The 18,191-nt window shown below is 37.7% G+C and overlaps 1 protein-coding gene across 1 annotated transcript in view; it reads left to right on the forward strand.

The window, feature by feature from the left end:
- The window catches only part of foxo1b (forkhead box O1 b), a 39,338-nt gene extending 25,616 nt beyond the window's left edge, over positions 1-13,722 (forward strand). Inside the window, exons 2-3 of the mRNA XM_007259452.4 lie at positions 8,129-8,320; positions 8,954-13,722. Coding sequence (XP_007259514.3) covers positions 8,129-8,320; positions 8,954-10,150 — 1,389 coding nt within the window. The 3' untranslated portion in view covers positions 10,151-13,722. The remainder of the gene's footprint in view (positions 1-8,128; positions 8,321-8,953) is intronic.
- Positions 13,723-18,191: the final 4,469 nt, after the last annotated feature.

Consider the following 18,191-nt stretch of genomic DNA (forward strand, 5'->3'; position numbering starts at 1 on the left):
ACAATCCTCCCCTGTCTCTCTCTCGCGCTCGGCGTGTCTTTAATTTCCGCCTGTTCTCATTTTTCCCCCAGTTCTCGGCTCCCTATCTCTTTATAAAGGCGTTTTTTCCCGGCCGCGTCCCAATTCACTAGCCAGGGCAGCGGTCTGCACAGATCTGATTGGCAGAGGAGAGCGTTTGAAGATTTTGTGCCGCAGAGTGCGTATACCATAAAGACAAGAAAAGATCTGACGCTTTAAATGAACGCTGTCAAAATTGAATACTTTTCAGTAGTTTACTGGTTTGGGTCCGCACTGGACAACGTCTGGGTCCGGACCGCAGTCCGCATATATGTGATCCCTGGCCTAGACCATATACACGGTTTTGTTTTATAAAATCACTCTTTGCTGCCCTGCAGTGAACAACAGGTTCAATGTTAAGATTTACAGTGTTAAATATTTCAGGTCAAGAAAGACTTTCTTTATTTTATATATTTTTTATAAAAACAAGTATTTATGTTAAGTGAAATCAAGAAAGACCATATTTTATTTTTTATAAAAAAAATAATTTATGTTAAGTTAATTCAAGAGAAATGGTCTTTTTTTTTTTTTAATCTTATTTTTTCAGGAAATAGTTCAACTTTAAATGTCTAGAGATACATTGTTGCTGTTAAAAATGCATTTTCCAGTAAAGGGAGTATTGGCAAAACTGGTTATAGTTTTGATGTTAAGGCGGCGCCGCGGCGGGAGGTGGTGTCTGCAGCTGGTGAAAGTAACTAATAAAGTAACTTGTACAGTAACTTAGTTACTTTTAAAATCAAGTAATCCATAAAGTAACTAAGTTACTTTTTAAAGGAGTAATTAGTAATCAGTAATCGGATTACTTTTTCAAAGTAACTATACCATCACTGGTGCTCTCTATAATGGTGGGTGCTCTGTAATGCTTTTTTGATGTTTAATATGATCAACATGGTCATTCTGATAGAATGGAATAGACTACAGGAAGCATAGGGAGCACTCTATAATGCTTTATAATGGTTACCCGATACACACAGTCATTCCGGCATACTGTATTTACTGCAGAAAGCATTTGTGGTGCTTTATAATGTTCATATGACCCACACTGTCATTATGACAGACTGTAATACACTACATGAAGCATAGGAATTATAGGGATGTTTATTTGACCTACACATTCTCAAAGATATTTTTTTTGCAGGCAAAAAAGACAGTGTGTAAAAAATAAAGAATCAGACTTATATCTCAGATACTTAACACAAACTACAGACAGCAAATTCTTGAACTCAGAGACTTGAGTCTCAAAATACACTTGCACGTCTGAGAAAAGACTCAGACTTGCACCCCAGACAATTAGTGGCTTGACTTGAGACTTGACTTAGACTTCCACCTCAGAGAGACAAGACCTGACTTTGACTCATATCACAGAAATTTAAGATTATATCACACCCTTTAGACTTGTGGCTTGACTTAGACTTATACTTCTGAGACTTGATTTGGTCTTATACCTCGAAAGTTTGAGACTTGACTCTCACACAGTCTCAAGACCCAACTCATATTTCATGAGTCCTGAGTAAAGTCCTGACTCGAGTTCTGACTTTATGTAAAGTCCTGACTCGAGCTTGCACCCCAGACATGTAAGACACAATTCAGAATCGTAATCAGAGACTCTTGACTCTGATCACTGATTTGATTCTGGTATTATGAACTGGAGCAAAGTGCACTCAGAATTGTCCAGGACCACATACTATTTTTACTATTTACTATTTACTATTACTATTTTACTATTACATTTTCTTATTTTTAAATACATTACATTTGGCAGACGCTTTTGTCCAAAGCACCTCACAATAGTGAAGTACAAGAGTAATAGAAGTTTAAAGGTAAAAACATATTTAGATTAGCCTAAAGGAGGTCAAGGGGAAATAATGGGATAGAGGAGTGAAGGAGGGGAAGGAGCAAATGAGGTTAGAAGTAGTTAGTGTGTTAGAGGTGTTAAGAGAGTAAGTGCTCTTTGAAGAGCTCTGTCGTAAGGAGTTTATTAAAGATAGCGAGAGATTCTCCTGATCTAGTAGTGAAACGTAGTTTGTTCCAGCATTGGTGAACTCTGTATGAGAACAGTCTGGATTGCTTTGTGTGAGTTAGAGGTGGGCAAAATGATCTCGTATACAATATATTGTGACACAGAAATATCATGATATTAAAAATCCATATCAGGATAATAGGGCTGTTCTGTCTTTGTCTCTGTAGTCTATTATTTACTGTGAAGCTTTAGGTGTATTTATTGTATAATTGTTTTAGTTTGCAGTTTATATGCATGCACTAAATATTCTGCAATATTTTTTGCTGCATTATATTATTTTATGCTATATTATTTATTTTGCCACATTATGATTATTCTGTTATACTATTATACTATATTCCTGAAATGAATGAATTATTTTAGTTTTCCTATATCGCCAAGTATATCGTTATCGCAAAAATACCCTGAAATATCGTGATATTATTTTAGAGCCATATCGCCCAGCCCTAGTGTGAGTGTTTGGTAAAGCGAGGCGACATTCATTGGAGGAGCGCAGCGGCCGGGAGGTAGCGTAAGCCTTCAGGAGTGAGTGCAGGTAGGAAGGAGCCTGTTCTGTCATCACCTTGTAGGCGATTGTAAGAGCTTTGAATTTGATGCGAGCATCAACTGGTAGCCAGTGGAGCTCAATGAGCAGTGGGGTGACATGTGCCCGTTTTGGCTGGAGAAATACATGCTGTTGCAATCAAAATTATTTAACCCCTCTGCAAATTAGACTTGAATTAGATTAATGACTAAAATGTACAAACTTTTTATACAACAAATAAAACGTGATTCATGGTTTGATTGTCAGACACTGTCCTAGATCTGAACTTTTTTTTTTGCTTATCACTAAAAATAATCACAAAAAATTTCACAGCTGATTTATAATCCATTACTTTTTTTGTTTGCTGGTTAAAAGCTTGTTAAATCATGAGGAACACGTGTTTTGCGTAAACTCATGCAGTGTGTTTATAGGAACACTGTTTCTCTCTCTCTCTCTCTCTCTCTCTCTCTCTCTCTCTCAGTCTTTCTCACTCTCTTCCAGTTTCTCTCACTCTCTCCTAGTCTCTCTCTCCACTAATCTCTTTTTCTTTCTTAATCTCATTCTTTCATTATCTCCCTCCTTTCTTCTTACTGTCTCTCTTAGCTTTCTTTCTTTCTTTCTTTCTCTCCGCCAGCACCACTGGAGGTGTTGCACTATAACACACACACACAGACACACACACAGACATACACACACACTGCAAACTCATCGACCCCTTTCGTTCTCAACAGGAAAACATTCTCTCCTCCCCTCTTCTCCTCCACCACCCAGCTATTCTCACTCCAAACTCCTCCCCTTTCCTGTCTCGAACCCTTCAACCTCTCTCTCTCCTCTTTCTGCACAAGTTCATCTTCTTCTCTCTCTTTCACTGTTCTATGCTCTTTAACTCCTCTCGACCTCCTTTATTTTCCCTCCCCCACTCATTTCTTATCCACATTCTTTATTTCTCCTCTTGTTCCCTCTCTCCTTAACACAGTGACACATTAGCATTAGCATTATGCTGAGCCCTGAGTATCTCGTCTCATGGAAAGCATGTACTCATGCTAGTAGGACTTAACACCAAGGTGATGTTTTTCCAGTGTCTTGCTGGTACATTACGCTATATGGGAAACTTGTCCTGTGTCCCCATATGACTCCTCCATTAATGCAGTTAAAGGGTGTTAACCCAAACCGCAACAGTGTCATTTGGACTGGGATGTCACAAGCATTTAATGGTGGTCCCGGAATTAAGTGCATTACAGTAGGGTTTATTTGGGCTTCTAAAATCAGTTCCAGCTGAGTATTTATAATAAAGCCCATTGCCATTCTAGCATCAAAGGAAGGCTTTTTAATATTGGTTTGATGGTGCTTTTGGAATAAGGTGAATCTGTGTTTTTAGAAGCATGTACAATGAACTTTTTGTAATAAACTGTATATGTGTTTTTTTACTGTCAGGGTTAATGGTTTATATAGAATCAAGTGCGTTGATGGTTACTGAATCGGGTAAATTAGTGTTTCCACAGTTAGGTTTTCTGGTAGTCTAATATTAAATGTTTTGGTACTTAGTGACCAGCAAGTGTCAGTTTCTTTGATCAATATTCAAATCTATTGTTGTAACAAAAACAGCATGTTGGTTTTTCTCCTTTTTGGTCTGCTTCTAGTATCAAATGCATAATGCTGCATTTCATTTACCTTGGATGTCGAATATTGGGGCTGAGAATCACATCTAAGTTGACTGATTTCTATTTAAATATTAAAATTATGAAGTTTACCATGGGTTTAAGAGTTATTAACAGTGTTTGATGGTAAATCCAGACAAAATATTTCCCTCTTTTTATGTTGCAAGTTATTATTGTTAGCATTGTCCCACGTTAGCCTTGTTATAGATACTAGTTGATATTAACGTATTATACAGTATTTTGCACATCCAAACCTCACGTAAACATATGCACAGATTTTTCTACTCTTGATGTGTGGTGCAGCCATCTTGGATTCTGAACTCTGGTTTGTTGAGCTTCTCTTCTTTCCAAGTAGGAAAACCTGTGTGGGAGTTTCAGCTGAAATGTCCTGCTTAGGACTTGGAAATTCTGATATCTTTCATTGGAACTGCATAATCAAAGGTCTTATTTCTAGATCCAGATACATTACAGAACCAGGTAGAGTAAGTAGAGTGGAGTAGAGTAAGTTATGATTGATTCTCTATGAACATATGCATAAAAGTCCTGTGGATGCTGTTGCATCAGTTTGATAGAACAATCTAGAATATTCTGTTATTCTATTCTGATATTCTGCAGTGTGGAACTCTGGAACTGAAGATGCTTTGAATGTATATTTTTGATTGCTGGGGTACTTCCTTGGTTGTTTTTGTTATCAGTCTGTTTAGCTTGAACTTAAAGGACCTGCAAGATTAAAGGGCCGGAGATTCCTTCCTACTGGCCTCACTCTCCATCTCGTGCTTCACTGCGTCATTTTATCCTTCCTTCTGAATCTACTTCCTCCGTGTCAGGAAATGGATCCCACCACCCGCCCGAGCAGCTTCACTGGACACTTCCTGTTTATCAGCTAAGCTTGGACTTCCCTGAACCAAAAAATTGAGTCATGACACATCTTGGGTGGAATTCTAGAAATGCACACATGTGGTTGATGAGTCTTGAATGGAGGTTTATTCATGGCAAGAAAACATAGCCTCCATATCCCTAATGGAAAGCAGCTAGAGTCCTGATTCAAAGAGAGACCCGATGTGGATTCTAAACCTTTGCAGCCAGACAGTCATGCTAACAACTGTGTCCTTGGTGACCCTTTTCTTCTTAGTGGTGTGATGCTCTTGTCCATGCAGAATCCTGTGGTTTGGGTTTCTGCCGGAGGGCAGTGGTAGTTAAATTCACATGCTTGTTCAAGGAAATCCCCTGCTTGCAGTTTTCCTAGAATGTTTTATCTGTTGTCTTGCTTTGTTGTGCTTCTTTGTGTCTCCATTACACGGGAAAGGTGACACCCATGGGTATGTCTTGGATTGTTTTCTTCTCTGGATGAAAGGTGTCCTGGTTAGACGTGTGCAGAAAAGCTGAGCTAATTCAGAAACAGAGCTTTCCAGGAGGCTCTTTGGCAGGCAGAGGGGTCAGATGGTTCTTCAGCTGACTAAAGAAGCACACTTTCTTTGTCGTCATTGCTGTTGCTGTGGGATATTGTCCTCCCCCATGCCCTCATGCTGATGTAACAGATATAGGGGATTCCTGTGGTTGTAAAGCCAGGCCTTTTGTGTAGTAAACAAGTGTGTCTCTCCGACTCCAAATGGTTTCTCATGAGATGTTATGTTTTTTTTTTATTTTGTCTTGCAATGAGTATCACAAAGCTTTCCATTCTTCTCTTGTCCTTGGCTATGAGATGAAAATTGATTCTGTTGGGGGTTTATATGTTTATATATTGTAAGTGGTTATAAGGACCACTGGAAAGTGTCTGCTTTCAACCATCGTATAAGATATTTGAATTACCCTTTTTTTTTTGCACTGGACATATTGGAAGCCTATACCCCAGCAGTTAGTCCATCATCACAAACTCTCCTCAAAACTTGCTTTGAGGATTTCTAATAGTGATCTCTACAAGATGTGTTTATGTAGTTTCTCAATCACTGTTATCAATAAACATGTACTTTAGTATGAACACAATTCAGGGTTTAAATAGCCGTGGGCCGATTATTGGTATTAAATATCATATTACTTTAAATAAGCTTTGATATTAATTCTCCCTTGGACTAATTACACTGTATGTTTAATGTACAAGAAAATCTGTAGTACATGAGCCACTAAAACACTGAAAGCAAGTGGTCTATATAGTACAGCACCTTTTTGCTGCTATATAACACTTATAGGAGCTTTTCCTTCGTGAACCAGGCAAGGAACCACTAAAAACTCTTGAAACCTAAATCTAAGTTTTGTTTTTAATTAGGTTAATTTGTATCCCCTGGGCCCCCCGTGTAAATGTACAAAAGTTTCATTTGAGTGTATTACCTGAATGCCCATTCAATGGTAAAGGCCTGAGCTTCTTTAAGGTATTATTACGCAAAAACTGTATTTGTTTTTAAAGCAAAATGGGCACAGTGGAGTCGTCTACAACCAGCATTTGCAGCAAATGTTTCACTGCAAATAGCTTCTGTAATATACCTGACACAGCTTCTCTTTGTTAAGGCTGTGTGTGTTGCCATGGTAATGTAAACATATATTTGTTCACCAGTGATAGACAGCTGTCAGTCTGGCACATCCATTAGAATATAATGACCATGCCCACACAGTTGTCATAGAAGTCTTGAATAGTGTATTTTGGTGAGTTTGAGAAGTGTTTTATTATATTTCTACTTTTTGTTTTCTGTTTAAACTTTGCTAAATACTTTCAAGTTTAGATTATAAAAAAATCAAATGTGTTCCCAGGGTTCTCTGAATTGTTTTGGTTCTACAAAGAACCATTGTCTTAATTTTTTTAATTGATTGATTATCATACAATAAATGGTCTGCAATGCCCAGTCTGTTGTCTGCTGATTTAAGACTATACTTATATATAAATATTTTTATAGATGCACTTCTAAATGAAAAAAAAAAAAAATCTTTTTCTGTTAGTGTGTATGTGTGTTTGCATGTGTGTGACTATATTTGCCACCGTGGGTCTATCCTGGGTGTGAGTGGAAAAAGTGGGCGAGACAAAATATCATTACTGCAGGATGTGTGTGTGTGTGTGTGTGTGTGAAGAATCTGTCTAGCCTGTTATTTGTATTATGCCAAGTTAGTTCAGCTTGCATTAAAACCCTTAAAAAAAGACATTATTCCTTAAAACTGGACTTTATTTCACAGCACATTCCACTCTGTACTGTAGATTCAATGTTTTTAATGTGACGCTGTTCATAAGCATGGTAGAAGATGTGCTCTAAATGTGCTACTTTAAGTTGCACCTATTGTCTAGTTCCTGTAAAGAAGTATTGCAAATAGAATAGGACTATCTGGAGCAGATAAACAAGAACCTACTGCAGGTTTTACTGTCTCGACTGTACTTGTGCTCTTGTCTCAAACAAATGTAGATTTTCATGTTTCAGAGTATTTTAAAATAAAATAAACTAACAGTACATTTCCTTACTGTGTGTAAAATAAAAAACAGTACATTTCCTTACTGTGTGTAAAAAATGGGTATTATTGCTTACAATACAAGGTCAGATTCTCTTTGGAGTAAATTTACACTGGGACTTTTCAGAGTTGCTTCCTGTGAGCATGTGAAGCAACCTTGGGTCCCTCCAAACAGACCCACAAAAGAACAAGAGAAGTTAGACCTCCAGTACAGTTCAGTACAGTCTGTACACTGTTAAAGATACAGTTTTTTTTTTTTTAACGGTGGAGGTACCACATAAGGTGCATTGAGGAACTTTAATGAAACTCCTCAGAAAAAGAAATAAAAATCTTCAATTTTATTTTTACACTGTGAGATCAGATGCTGATCTTGCCAAAATATTTTTGAAGTGTAAATGTACAAAACATACCTTAATAATCTGGGATACTTTGCTCTCTTCCTAGAACTCTATCCGTCACAACCTGTCACTGCACAGTCGTTTTGTGCGTGTGCAAAATGAGGGAACGGGAAAGAGTTCATGGTGGATGCTGAACCCTGATGGAGGAAAGAGCGGCAAATCCCCTCGCCGCAGAGCCGCCTCCATGGACAACAACAGCAAGTTTGCCAAGAGTCGCGGCCGTGCCGCTAAGAAGAAGGTGAGATATATCCTAAGAACATCCTCAACGTCTCCTTACAGCAGCCTCCTTAGAATGACTACCACATTCCTTAGAACTTTTTCACATCTTCTTAGATCTTTCTCCACATCTACTTCATAGTACTTCATGTACTTCATAAAACATCTACTTCGTGTTTCCTTAGAACTTCCCCTACATTTCCTTAGAACATTCTTAACATCTCCTTAGAATATTCTCCACATTTTTTTAAATTCACTACTGCATTGTCCACATCTCCTCCAAACATTCTCCAGATCTCCTCAGAACGTCTTTCAAATTTTCTTAGAACATCATCCACATCTCCTTAGAACAACCTCTACATTTCCTCCATATTTCCTTAGAACACCGCCACATGTCCTGAGAGCATTCTCCACATCTCCTTAAACATCCTTCACATCCTCAATATCCTCCACATCTCCTTAAAACATCCTTCACATCTCCTCAAATCATCCACCGCATCTCCTTAAAACTCCCCATTCATACTGAAAACCTAACACAGTATTCACGCAACAAAGTTTGCTCTATTTACTGAATAATTAAAATAATTAAAATAATAATGAGAATGAGAAAGTTGCTTATTTGACTGTTATTCACACTTTGTTTTATCTAATGCAGATGTCTCTTCAGGCTGGTTTAGACGCTGGCTCTAACAGTCCAGGCTCTCAGTACTCGAAATGGCTTGGCAGCCCAAACTCCCACAGCAACGACGATTTTGAGGCCTGGACCACCTTTCGAACGCGGGCCAGCTCAGATGCCAGCACACTTAGTGGCCGCCGGTCACCATATCTGGCTGAGGAAGACGTGAGTGAGGAAGGGGAAATCCACATGGGGTACCTGGGCACACCTGGAACCAAACTTGGGGGTACTCTACCGAGCCTGTCTGAAGTGGCTGGGTCACTGGGTCACCATGGATCCTCCAAAAATGTAATGATGGAGAATCTTCTTGATAACCTTAACCTGCTTTCACCCAAAAACAACACTCAGGGTGGTCAAGAGAGCCAAAACCAACCAGGAGGTTCTGGGTATTCACCCTATAACTCAAGTGGACTTGGTGCCCAGCCTCAAAGCCAGCCAGACTTTCGAAAGTGGCCAATGTCCATTCAGACTCTCTCAGACCGCAAGCCCAGAGGTTTTGGACACTTCATGGGCCAGTATAATTGCCCCACAGGGCTTTTAAAGGAGCTCTTGACCACTGAGCCAGACCCAAGAGGCAACATTCTGTCCCCTATGGAGGGATCACAAAGTGCTGTATTGCCCCCATATAGTGCCCATGGGCAGTTAGGGCAAGGGGGAAAACTGACTGCCCCCCACGCGCAAACACACGGTCACCCAAACACACACCCAAGATCCATACACCCTCAGTTGCCCTCCACAACAGTAAGTATAAACGGTTGCGGACTTCTGCCCTTGGGGCATCCCATTCGCCATGGCAGTGTGAAGCCATACTCTCACCTGACCCATGGACAAGCACCTCACCATGGTGAAGACAGAGGGGGTGCAGCCGTGGACACAACAGCACCCCCAAGTTACTGTAATGTCAATGGCAACGGTTACCACAGAAGCGTTCCAGGCCAGCATCATCACCACCACCACCACCACCACCATAGTCACCTGGAACGATTGCCTAGTGACCTGGACGATATGTCCATCGAGAGGCTGGAGTGCGACGTGGAGACAGTCCTGCATGACACGCTGATGGATGGTGATGCACTGGACTTCAACTTTGACCCTATGTCCAGTCAGCAGGCATACTCGCACACAGGGGTTGCGCAGGGGGTCAAGACTACCACACACAGCTGGGTGTCTGGATGAACACACACATAATGTACACACACAGACTTGACCTGGTTGTAAATGTGCTTTACTCTAGGAAAGAGATGAGCAAGACATTGGGCATACACTGTGATGTATGAAGCCTTATTAATTATGTGAGTGTACAGAAGTGCTGGGCGATCTTGATAAAACTTAATATCATTATATTTCTCAAACATATCATGGCATCAGATAAAAAAATGATTTAAATTAATCATTTAAATTAATACTTTTAACCATTTATATCTAATGCCTAAACATTAAGTCTTTGTCCCTTTTAACTGACTTTTATCTCCCCCAAATTCATTTTGCTAATGCTTTCTTTTTAAACAATGCTAGCTTTCTCTGTGCAATTGGGTTTCTGTCACTGTAGAAAAGAAGCTGCCATCGCCTTTGTTGAATGCGCTGTCAAGTGTTTTTGTCCTTTTCTGTTACTTTGTTTTAAAACAACCTTAAACAGTATTGTAAACCCTTTTAATTTTCAAAAAGGAAACTATTTATTTTATTTTATTAATTGTAATGCTTAATGCAATGCAATTCTTTATATAATTTATATTGCTAGTCATTAAAAAAATTGTATATCCATACATAATACATCGCCTAGCACTGGTATACAGTATATCTAGAAAGTCTACTGGAAAATTTGAGATTATATACACATTAGAAAACATAAGAATATAAGCAAAGTGTTGAGTTGGAGAATGATAGTTTTACATCTCCCATGATCCTACTTTACTTTTCGTATACATGCTGGAGCTCATAGGGTAAATACCAGGCAGATTCTCTCATCATCAGTGAAAACAACTGTAGCTAAAGTGTGTCTTTTGTTATTTCTCTATTATATGTTTTTTATTATAATTTTTACTAATTGAAACATTTACTGTTTGGTTTGGTGTGAGGAAAAAAAACATATTTTGGGATTTTAAATCTGGATTTTCTAAAACTATGAAGATTACAAGCTCGTTGCTACACAAGCACAATGTCACCAGCATAATGCTAATATAATTTGGTGTTGTTTATATTTCACTCCAAAAGCAGAACAAGTCTGGGGTTAAACTCTGTTGACACTCACAACTCAATGTCCCGAACTGTTAACAGTCAGAATTATGCAGGCAAAAAATGTAATGTAATATCATTACATAGCACAGGTATGATCAGGTCTATCAGTCAAATACAATAAATAAAGAGTGTATACTTGTAACAAATGTAATCTTGAAGCAGAATTTGTTTTTCACAATCAGTGCAAAAAAAAAAAACGTTGATGTTGTCATTCCTTGTTGTTTTGTGAACTTGTTAAAGAACTTATAAAATAAGTGTCTGCCTCAGTGTTAGCCCCAGTATTAGCTTTAGCATTAGCATGGTGACAGGACTGCTTTCTCAGCTCAAACCTCCTCCTTATTTGAAATGAAAATGTGCTACCCTCACATGACTAAAAGTTTTCGCTTGTCTGTTTAATGTTTAAGTGCTTGCACAAAGAATATTACCAGGTAGCCTGAGCTGGACTGGACTTTATTAGCTAAAATTTTGCTATTGGTCAGATGGTGACAAACTAGCTGTTGTTAGCCGCTTTAGCATTTTAGGAAGTTCCTTTAAAGGCAACTTTTGTTACCTAAACACAAACTTTAACCATCCCTGACATATAAAGCACATTTGAATAACAATAGTTAGAAGAATAAGAAAAATGATAATATATTAGGGAAACAATTCAGTCATATTTGATATATTTAATTTTTTATCGAGTGGTCAGTGTGCCTCTAAAAACAGGTAAAATCTTTTTGTAATTATATATTAATATTTTAAAATTTAGACTACATATTTTCAAAAATATTTAAAAACTGACATGCAGTGCCCCTCCATTGGGTCACATTTACATTTCATGCATTTAAGCATATATTGTTTTGTATAGAGATGTATATTTTTGTTGTATATAATGCATTGTTATACAGTGTGTGTATTTCAGTGTCTTACTGGTTTTGGTTTAAAAACTCTGAAGCTTTTTTTGTTCTACTTTTAAAATCACCTGACAGCCTTTCGTGTGTGTTTTTCTATTGAAAAAATTGTAACCTTTTTTTAAACAGTACAGTCTTTACAGCAGGAATGTCCAGCTGAAATTTTTCTTTGGGCTTTTTCTGGACATTACAATCACCTGAATGTATTAACCCATAACTCTCTGAAGCTGTATGGTGTGCCTTTTAGCTGCAAGCTTTTCTCTCTCAGTTTTGAAACTGTTTTTTTCCACTTAGTTGATAGACAGTATCTTAAAGGACTGCTTTAGCACTGTGTAGGATATGATTGATTACCATAGACTATACATTTCCTACACTTACAGAGACCAGTAAACACACTTGTTTGAAACACAGAATAGAAATAAAAGGTGCTAAAGTAAGGGCCTATTGACTTCTATAATAAGTATGATTTGAGTCAAAAAGTGTCTTAAGCTATGGCCCATTTATGAATTGTAAGTTGTAAATCCAGCAGGCCTTGTGGTTGTTCCTGATATGCAGTAGCCAGTACCTAAAAAACAAACTCTGAGAACGAACAATAGTTGATCTTGTGATAGGGTCATGGTTGTTTAAGACTCGTTATCCCATCTCACATCTTACAAGAGGTGAAGCAGCTGCACTATTATATATGTGTTTTAGTCTGTGGCTATTTTATTATTTTCTAAAAAGAAAAAAACCTGTCAGCATTTTTGTTTGTGGTGATCGATTGTGCACTGCAGTAAGTGTTACACTTACGTCCTGGAAACAGCTCTAATATCTCTTTTTCAGAGCAAGCAGCCTTTTATATCTTTTCATAATGCTGTTATTGTCCTTTCTGTACAGTAAAATCTGTATACATTCAGGTGTACACACATTTCTCTGAAGTTACATAGTTCCTGTTTGGGCTTTTCGAACGGCTGAGGGATTCTTGGGGATAATTTACAATCAAAACGATGAAGAAACACCATGAAGGTTTTATAATGTTGTCTCTGGACTTTATATAAAATATCTATTTTCAAAGTGTATGTTATGAATTGTTTCTTCATTGTAAAACTGGAAGTTTTTTCATCTATTTATTCTTGAATATGTTTTTGAATATTAATCTAAAGCTTTGAGTTACTCCTGTGGTAGTTTAGCACTTCCTGCTGAGTTTATGTGGCATAGGGCAGCGTATTGGTGTTTATTTCTCATGTGTAAATAGTACTAATTTGTGTTTATTGTGTTTATGTGAATCCAGTAATGTCACATGCTGTTGTATACTTTTCCATTATTTTTTTTATGATGTTTTATGTCTTTTATGATGCTGGTTGTAATTGTGTGTAGATTTGTCTGATGTTACTGAAATAACTGGCCTGAATTTAAGGCTTTACTACCTGACCTTTCACAGCGTTTGTATAAGAAACACGTTATCATGCAAAACCACATTGAGAGCTGCTCTATTACAGAGCTTTTCCCCAGTGGAGAAAGTGCCTGCAGTACTGTAGATTATTAACATCAGTGAAGAATGCTGAATTCTAATTTAACCCAGACAATTTACAAATGTTATGTGAAGCCATAAGTGTACATAAATTATCTCCTGAAGAACAGAAATAGTCTGTCCGTTTCTTTCTGTGTGTGCGTGTGTGTGTGTGTGTGTGTGCATGCGTGCACGTTTCAGTGGTGTGCAGTGAGGCCCTTCTAACCCCTTCAGAGAAGAGGTGACAATAGATGCATGTAAATCATTGCATAATATTTAATAAGGAAATATATATTATACTGATTGTAAACTTTAAGCATACATTTTATAAATTAACTGAAATAAAAAACAGCAACTAATTCAAAGCATTAGTCTGTGTTTTTCAGTTGCTATGGGAATCTTGTCTGACTGACAGCTGTTCTAACCAATCAAAACTTTGTAAAATGGCTTTTGCCCACATGTTTTTACGTGACCCTTCTGCTGATTTTTTGAAGGGTGTAGTAATGAGACTGTTAACAAAGTCATAGGACAATCTAACCAATCAGATTCATAAATTTTTACTATGAGGGCAGGGCCATGTCTGTCTAACCCCTTCTCAGCGCTGTGCTGACGGTGCGACAAGTTGCTTTGTCGTAAAACGGTACACATGCAGGTTAAATATAAACACAGGTTAAATACTTAGCTGACTATCATGAAATTGCGACTGCAAATAAGATAGATATTGTGTCACATCATATTAAATAGCCTTTTTAAAAGCTGCCCTTCAATGTGAAACTAAATCACAAAAAAGGCCAAGGTCATGATTTCTAGGGTCACTACACCCATTTCCATTTGTTATGCCAATAAAATGTCTGTGATTTTTTTAAACGTAGTCCTATGCACTTTACCATGGTTATACTCAGCCTGTTTCCATAGTTACGCTATACACATGGCTATACTACAGTCATTTTATTGTTACAGTACACCCAAAGCACACTACAAACATTTCCATATGACACCCATTTTAGCAGTTGCACTATACCAAATCACACGTTTGTGCTACAGCCATCTCAACAGTAACACTACACCTATTTCAATGGTAATAAGACACCTTAATTAAAGTTCATGGGGCCTGTAATACCAGGACTAAAGTACCTGCATCAGTAAGAGACTGTGTTAAATGTGCTGCACTAAACTTCTAAACTCAGAGCATTCCTGCAGAGCTATAACCCCAGAAGCCCACTAGGACCTCCATGGTGGGGCAGGGCAGGCAAACACTGTAACACACACACACACACACACACACACACACCTGCTCCCCATATGTTCACCCCAGTGGCCTGGCAGAGGGATAGAGAGGTCAGACGAGGACAAGAAGCAGCATGACTCATTTCAGGTTCATTTTCTAAATCAATAAAACTATGAACTCACAGAGCATCTCTCTCTTCTCCTCTCTCTCTCTCTCTCTCTCTCTCTCTCTCTCTCTCTCTCTCTCTCTCTCTCTCTCTCTCTCATTGTCTCTTTGACATGCTTTTGCAATCCCTGGTGTGTGTTATTCTGCTGCCCCTCACAGAGAACAGTCATATGTTTATGAGAATCTTTATGGGAGTTAGTATATAATTGCTTATTTGGAATAAAATAAAACTGATGTGTTTTCTCATTCTATAACATAGACAAAGATGATCATTCTTGTTAGCAGACAATCTGCTACAACTACTTCAACTATTTAACTTGTCAGCAAAGCTCAGCCCTAAATCACCACACACTTTTCTTGTAGGTAACACTTTATAATACTGTTCCATAGTTAATAGGTAACTAAGCAGTAACTAAGCAGTAACTAATTAATAGTGCTGCATTAACACCTAAATATTTTCTATTAACTACCAGGGAGTACTGAATAATTACTCAGTAGATAGTACTGAACTAATGATTATAGTAGTTCACTATTAACTTCACAATAATTACTGAGACTTACATATCTCCCAGAGAACTACTTACTAATGATGTGTTCTTTATAATAACTACTTATTAATTACTGCTAAACTGAAGTCTTACAATCCTCACATTGTCTCGCTTCCTTACTGTAATGTCTACAGCACGTAAAAGATAAATCCATTACATCAGCTAATGTAGCACTTATATACCACACAATAACCTTTATAGTCATAAATGATATATTAAAAAGCAAAATCCAATGTAATTGTAACTGAAAATCCCTGTAGATAAGGCTTTTCCCATCTCAGGGACTATTGTTGGCTATTGTTCATTTTCAAAGTAGCCTAATAAAAAGTCTAATTGTAAAACACCAGTTTACTGTAAAACTGTGTGAAAAAAAGTCACAAAGTGTAATTAAATTGCATATTTTAAAAAAAGTTAAATAGATAGCAAGCTACTTAAATGTAATGATGTAGCTTCAGCAGCATGCATACCTTAACTTAGACCCCCCCCCCCCCCCCCAAAAAAAAAAAAAAATATTGTTTTTACCCCTTTAGAGGGGGTTCAAGTCTTAAATAGGGGGAAGGGAATCTGACCCCCACCCCCCCATTACCCCCCGTAATTCGCACCCTGATTTCATCCATTTTTCAGTTTCTGCAAATAAATGCTCTAAATGACAATGGAATTTGTGAGAAATGTTGTCCGTAGTTTATAGAAAAAAACAGCAATGCTCATTTTACTTAAACATATACCTATAAATAGCAAACCACTGAAGTGGTCCCCAGTGCTGTATTATATTTCTGTGTAGGAATTCAAAGCAGCAGTGCAGTTAGTGTGTGTGTGTGTGTGGTAGTAGAACCAGTAAAGCTTTAGGAGAGGGGAAAGGATGCGTCAGCCAAAGTCAGTTCTGCAAACTCTTACCTGCCAAAACAGAACCACATTCATTCAGCTCAAGTTCACTGAGTTCAAATAAGAGGTTTTAGCTTCAGTCTGAATTTCAGCTTTACTTTCTAATGGAAAATGCATTTATCTCACAGATTCTCTTACATGAACACCTCTAAAGTAATTGTCATTTTGCTACACGTTTAGTATACAGTATTTAAATGTCAATACAACTATGTGCTGCTGTTCTGATTCAGGTTGTGCTGTATGTAGACTCATTCTAAAAGTTACTCCTTGTAACTTCTGTGTGAATTATTAGGCCTAGGAATACACAGTACAGATTTTTCCTTTGAAAGAAAAACATAGTCTATGATGTGTTGTTCTGTGATGTCATAAAACAAAACTTTCATGTTGATTTAATAGGTTGTGACAAATATGTAAACCGTGCATTCTACATTAAATTAGTTCAAGCTGTTTAGAATACAAAAATGTTATTGTTGTTAAAATGTGTAAAAACTTAATTCATCAGGTTGTGTAGATGAGGATTAATATTGGAAATAATATGATTTCTCTATGTATGTTCTTTCTAAAACACAAAAATGGGAAGATAATGCCAATTCATACAATTCAAGAACTGAAAGGATCTAAAGAAAGAATATTAAATTAGGAAAACAGTGAACATATTGGTGTTGAGTGTGTTTTATGTGCACACTAAACTCTCCCTTTTGTCTTTGATTTCATTCCTTTTTTTCGCATCACATAAACAGCATCCAGACACAGACGAGGGTTTGATTGAGCTTCTGTTGACGAGACGCTTTCTGTTTTTGGGGTTTTGCTGCTTGTAGCTCCGTCTGCGTGAGGGATTTGCTTATTTTGGCACTGAATAAAAGTGCATGCTGTAAAAGTTGAGGGAAAATCCATAGTGGTTGTAATGTCTGAAAAGTTTGAGTCATAGAAGTGGTCAGTTTTACTGAACTGACTCTTTCAAAACTGTCAAACTGATGAACTATTCATTGATTCAGAATAGCCTTGGACCCTGACAAGGTAAAGCATATTACTGCAGAAGGTAGTAAAAAGCATGGGGTTGCCAAGTTAAGCTATTCTACATTGTCAGTCATCAGACCACTGATGACATGCAGAGCAACAAAGGTGACATTGAGGAGATTCCAAGTCGGCAAGGGTTAGCCTGGGATGTCTGACAGCAACTCTATAGTTCTTGGAATCAACGTGTTGGACAACATCCACCCATTGGACACTTTGTCAGAAACTGATTGGCTGAGCTGTATTGAGGCTCATTCTAAAAAAAGCTGCAAGCTGGACAAATAAACATATGTAGATACAATTGTGACATCACAAAACAAATATTCTTTAACAATAATATAATGGAACTGCTTTCATGTGTAATGAATTGTTTTGCATATGTCAAAAAACATATGCAAAAAAACAAAGCCAATGTTAAATGCAGAGGCCAACAAAATGAATGAGAGAAATTGCTTTGGCTGGTTTGTAGGTGAGAAAACATGGTCAGCATGGTCTGTATAGTCTGCAGAGGTGGAGGTGAGTAGTTCAGTGGTTGTTCCACCTTAAATGATAATTTGGTACTGGACATGTACTAGCGACAGAATGTAGATGTTGCATCATTTAAGGTGGAACATAATATTAATAATAAGAAGAAACAGAATAATAAGAAGCCAACTTTAGCTTGGTACAGTGCTAGCTGAAAAAGTTTGAGGTAGAAGTACTACTGTCCACTTTTCATGCTGAGAAAAACTATCGTTTACATTTCATGCTCAGAAAACTACCTTTT

The sequence above is a fragment of the Astyanax mexicanus genome, chromosome 20 (genome assembly GCF_023375975.1).
Source record: "Astyanax mexicanus isolate ESR-SI-001 chromosome 20, AstMex3_surface, whole genome shotgun sequence".
NCBI classification, from domain to species: Eukaryota; Metazoa; Chordata; class Actinopteri; order Characiformes; family Acestrorhamphidae; genus Astyanax; species Astyanax mexicanus.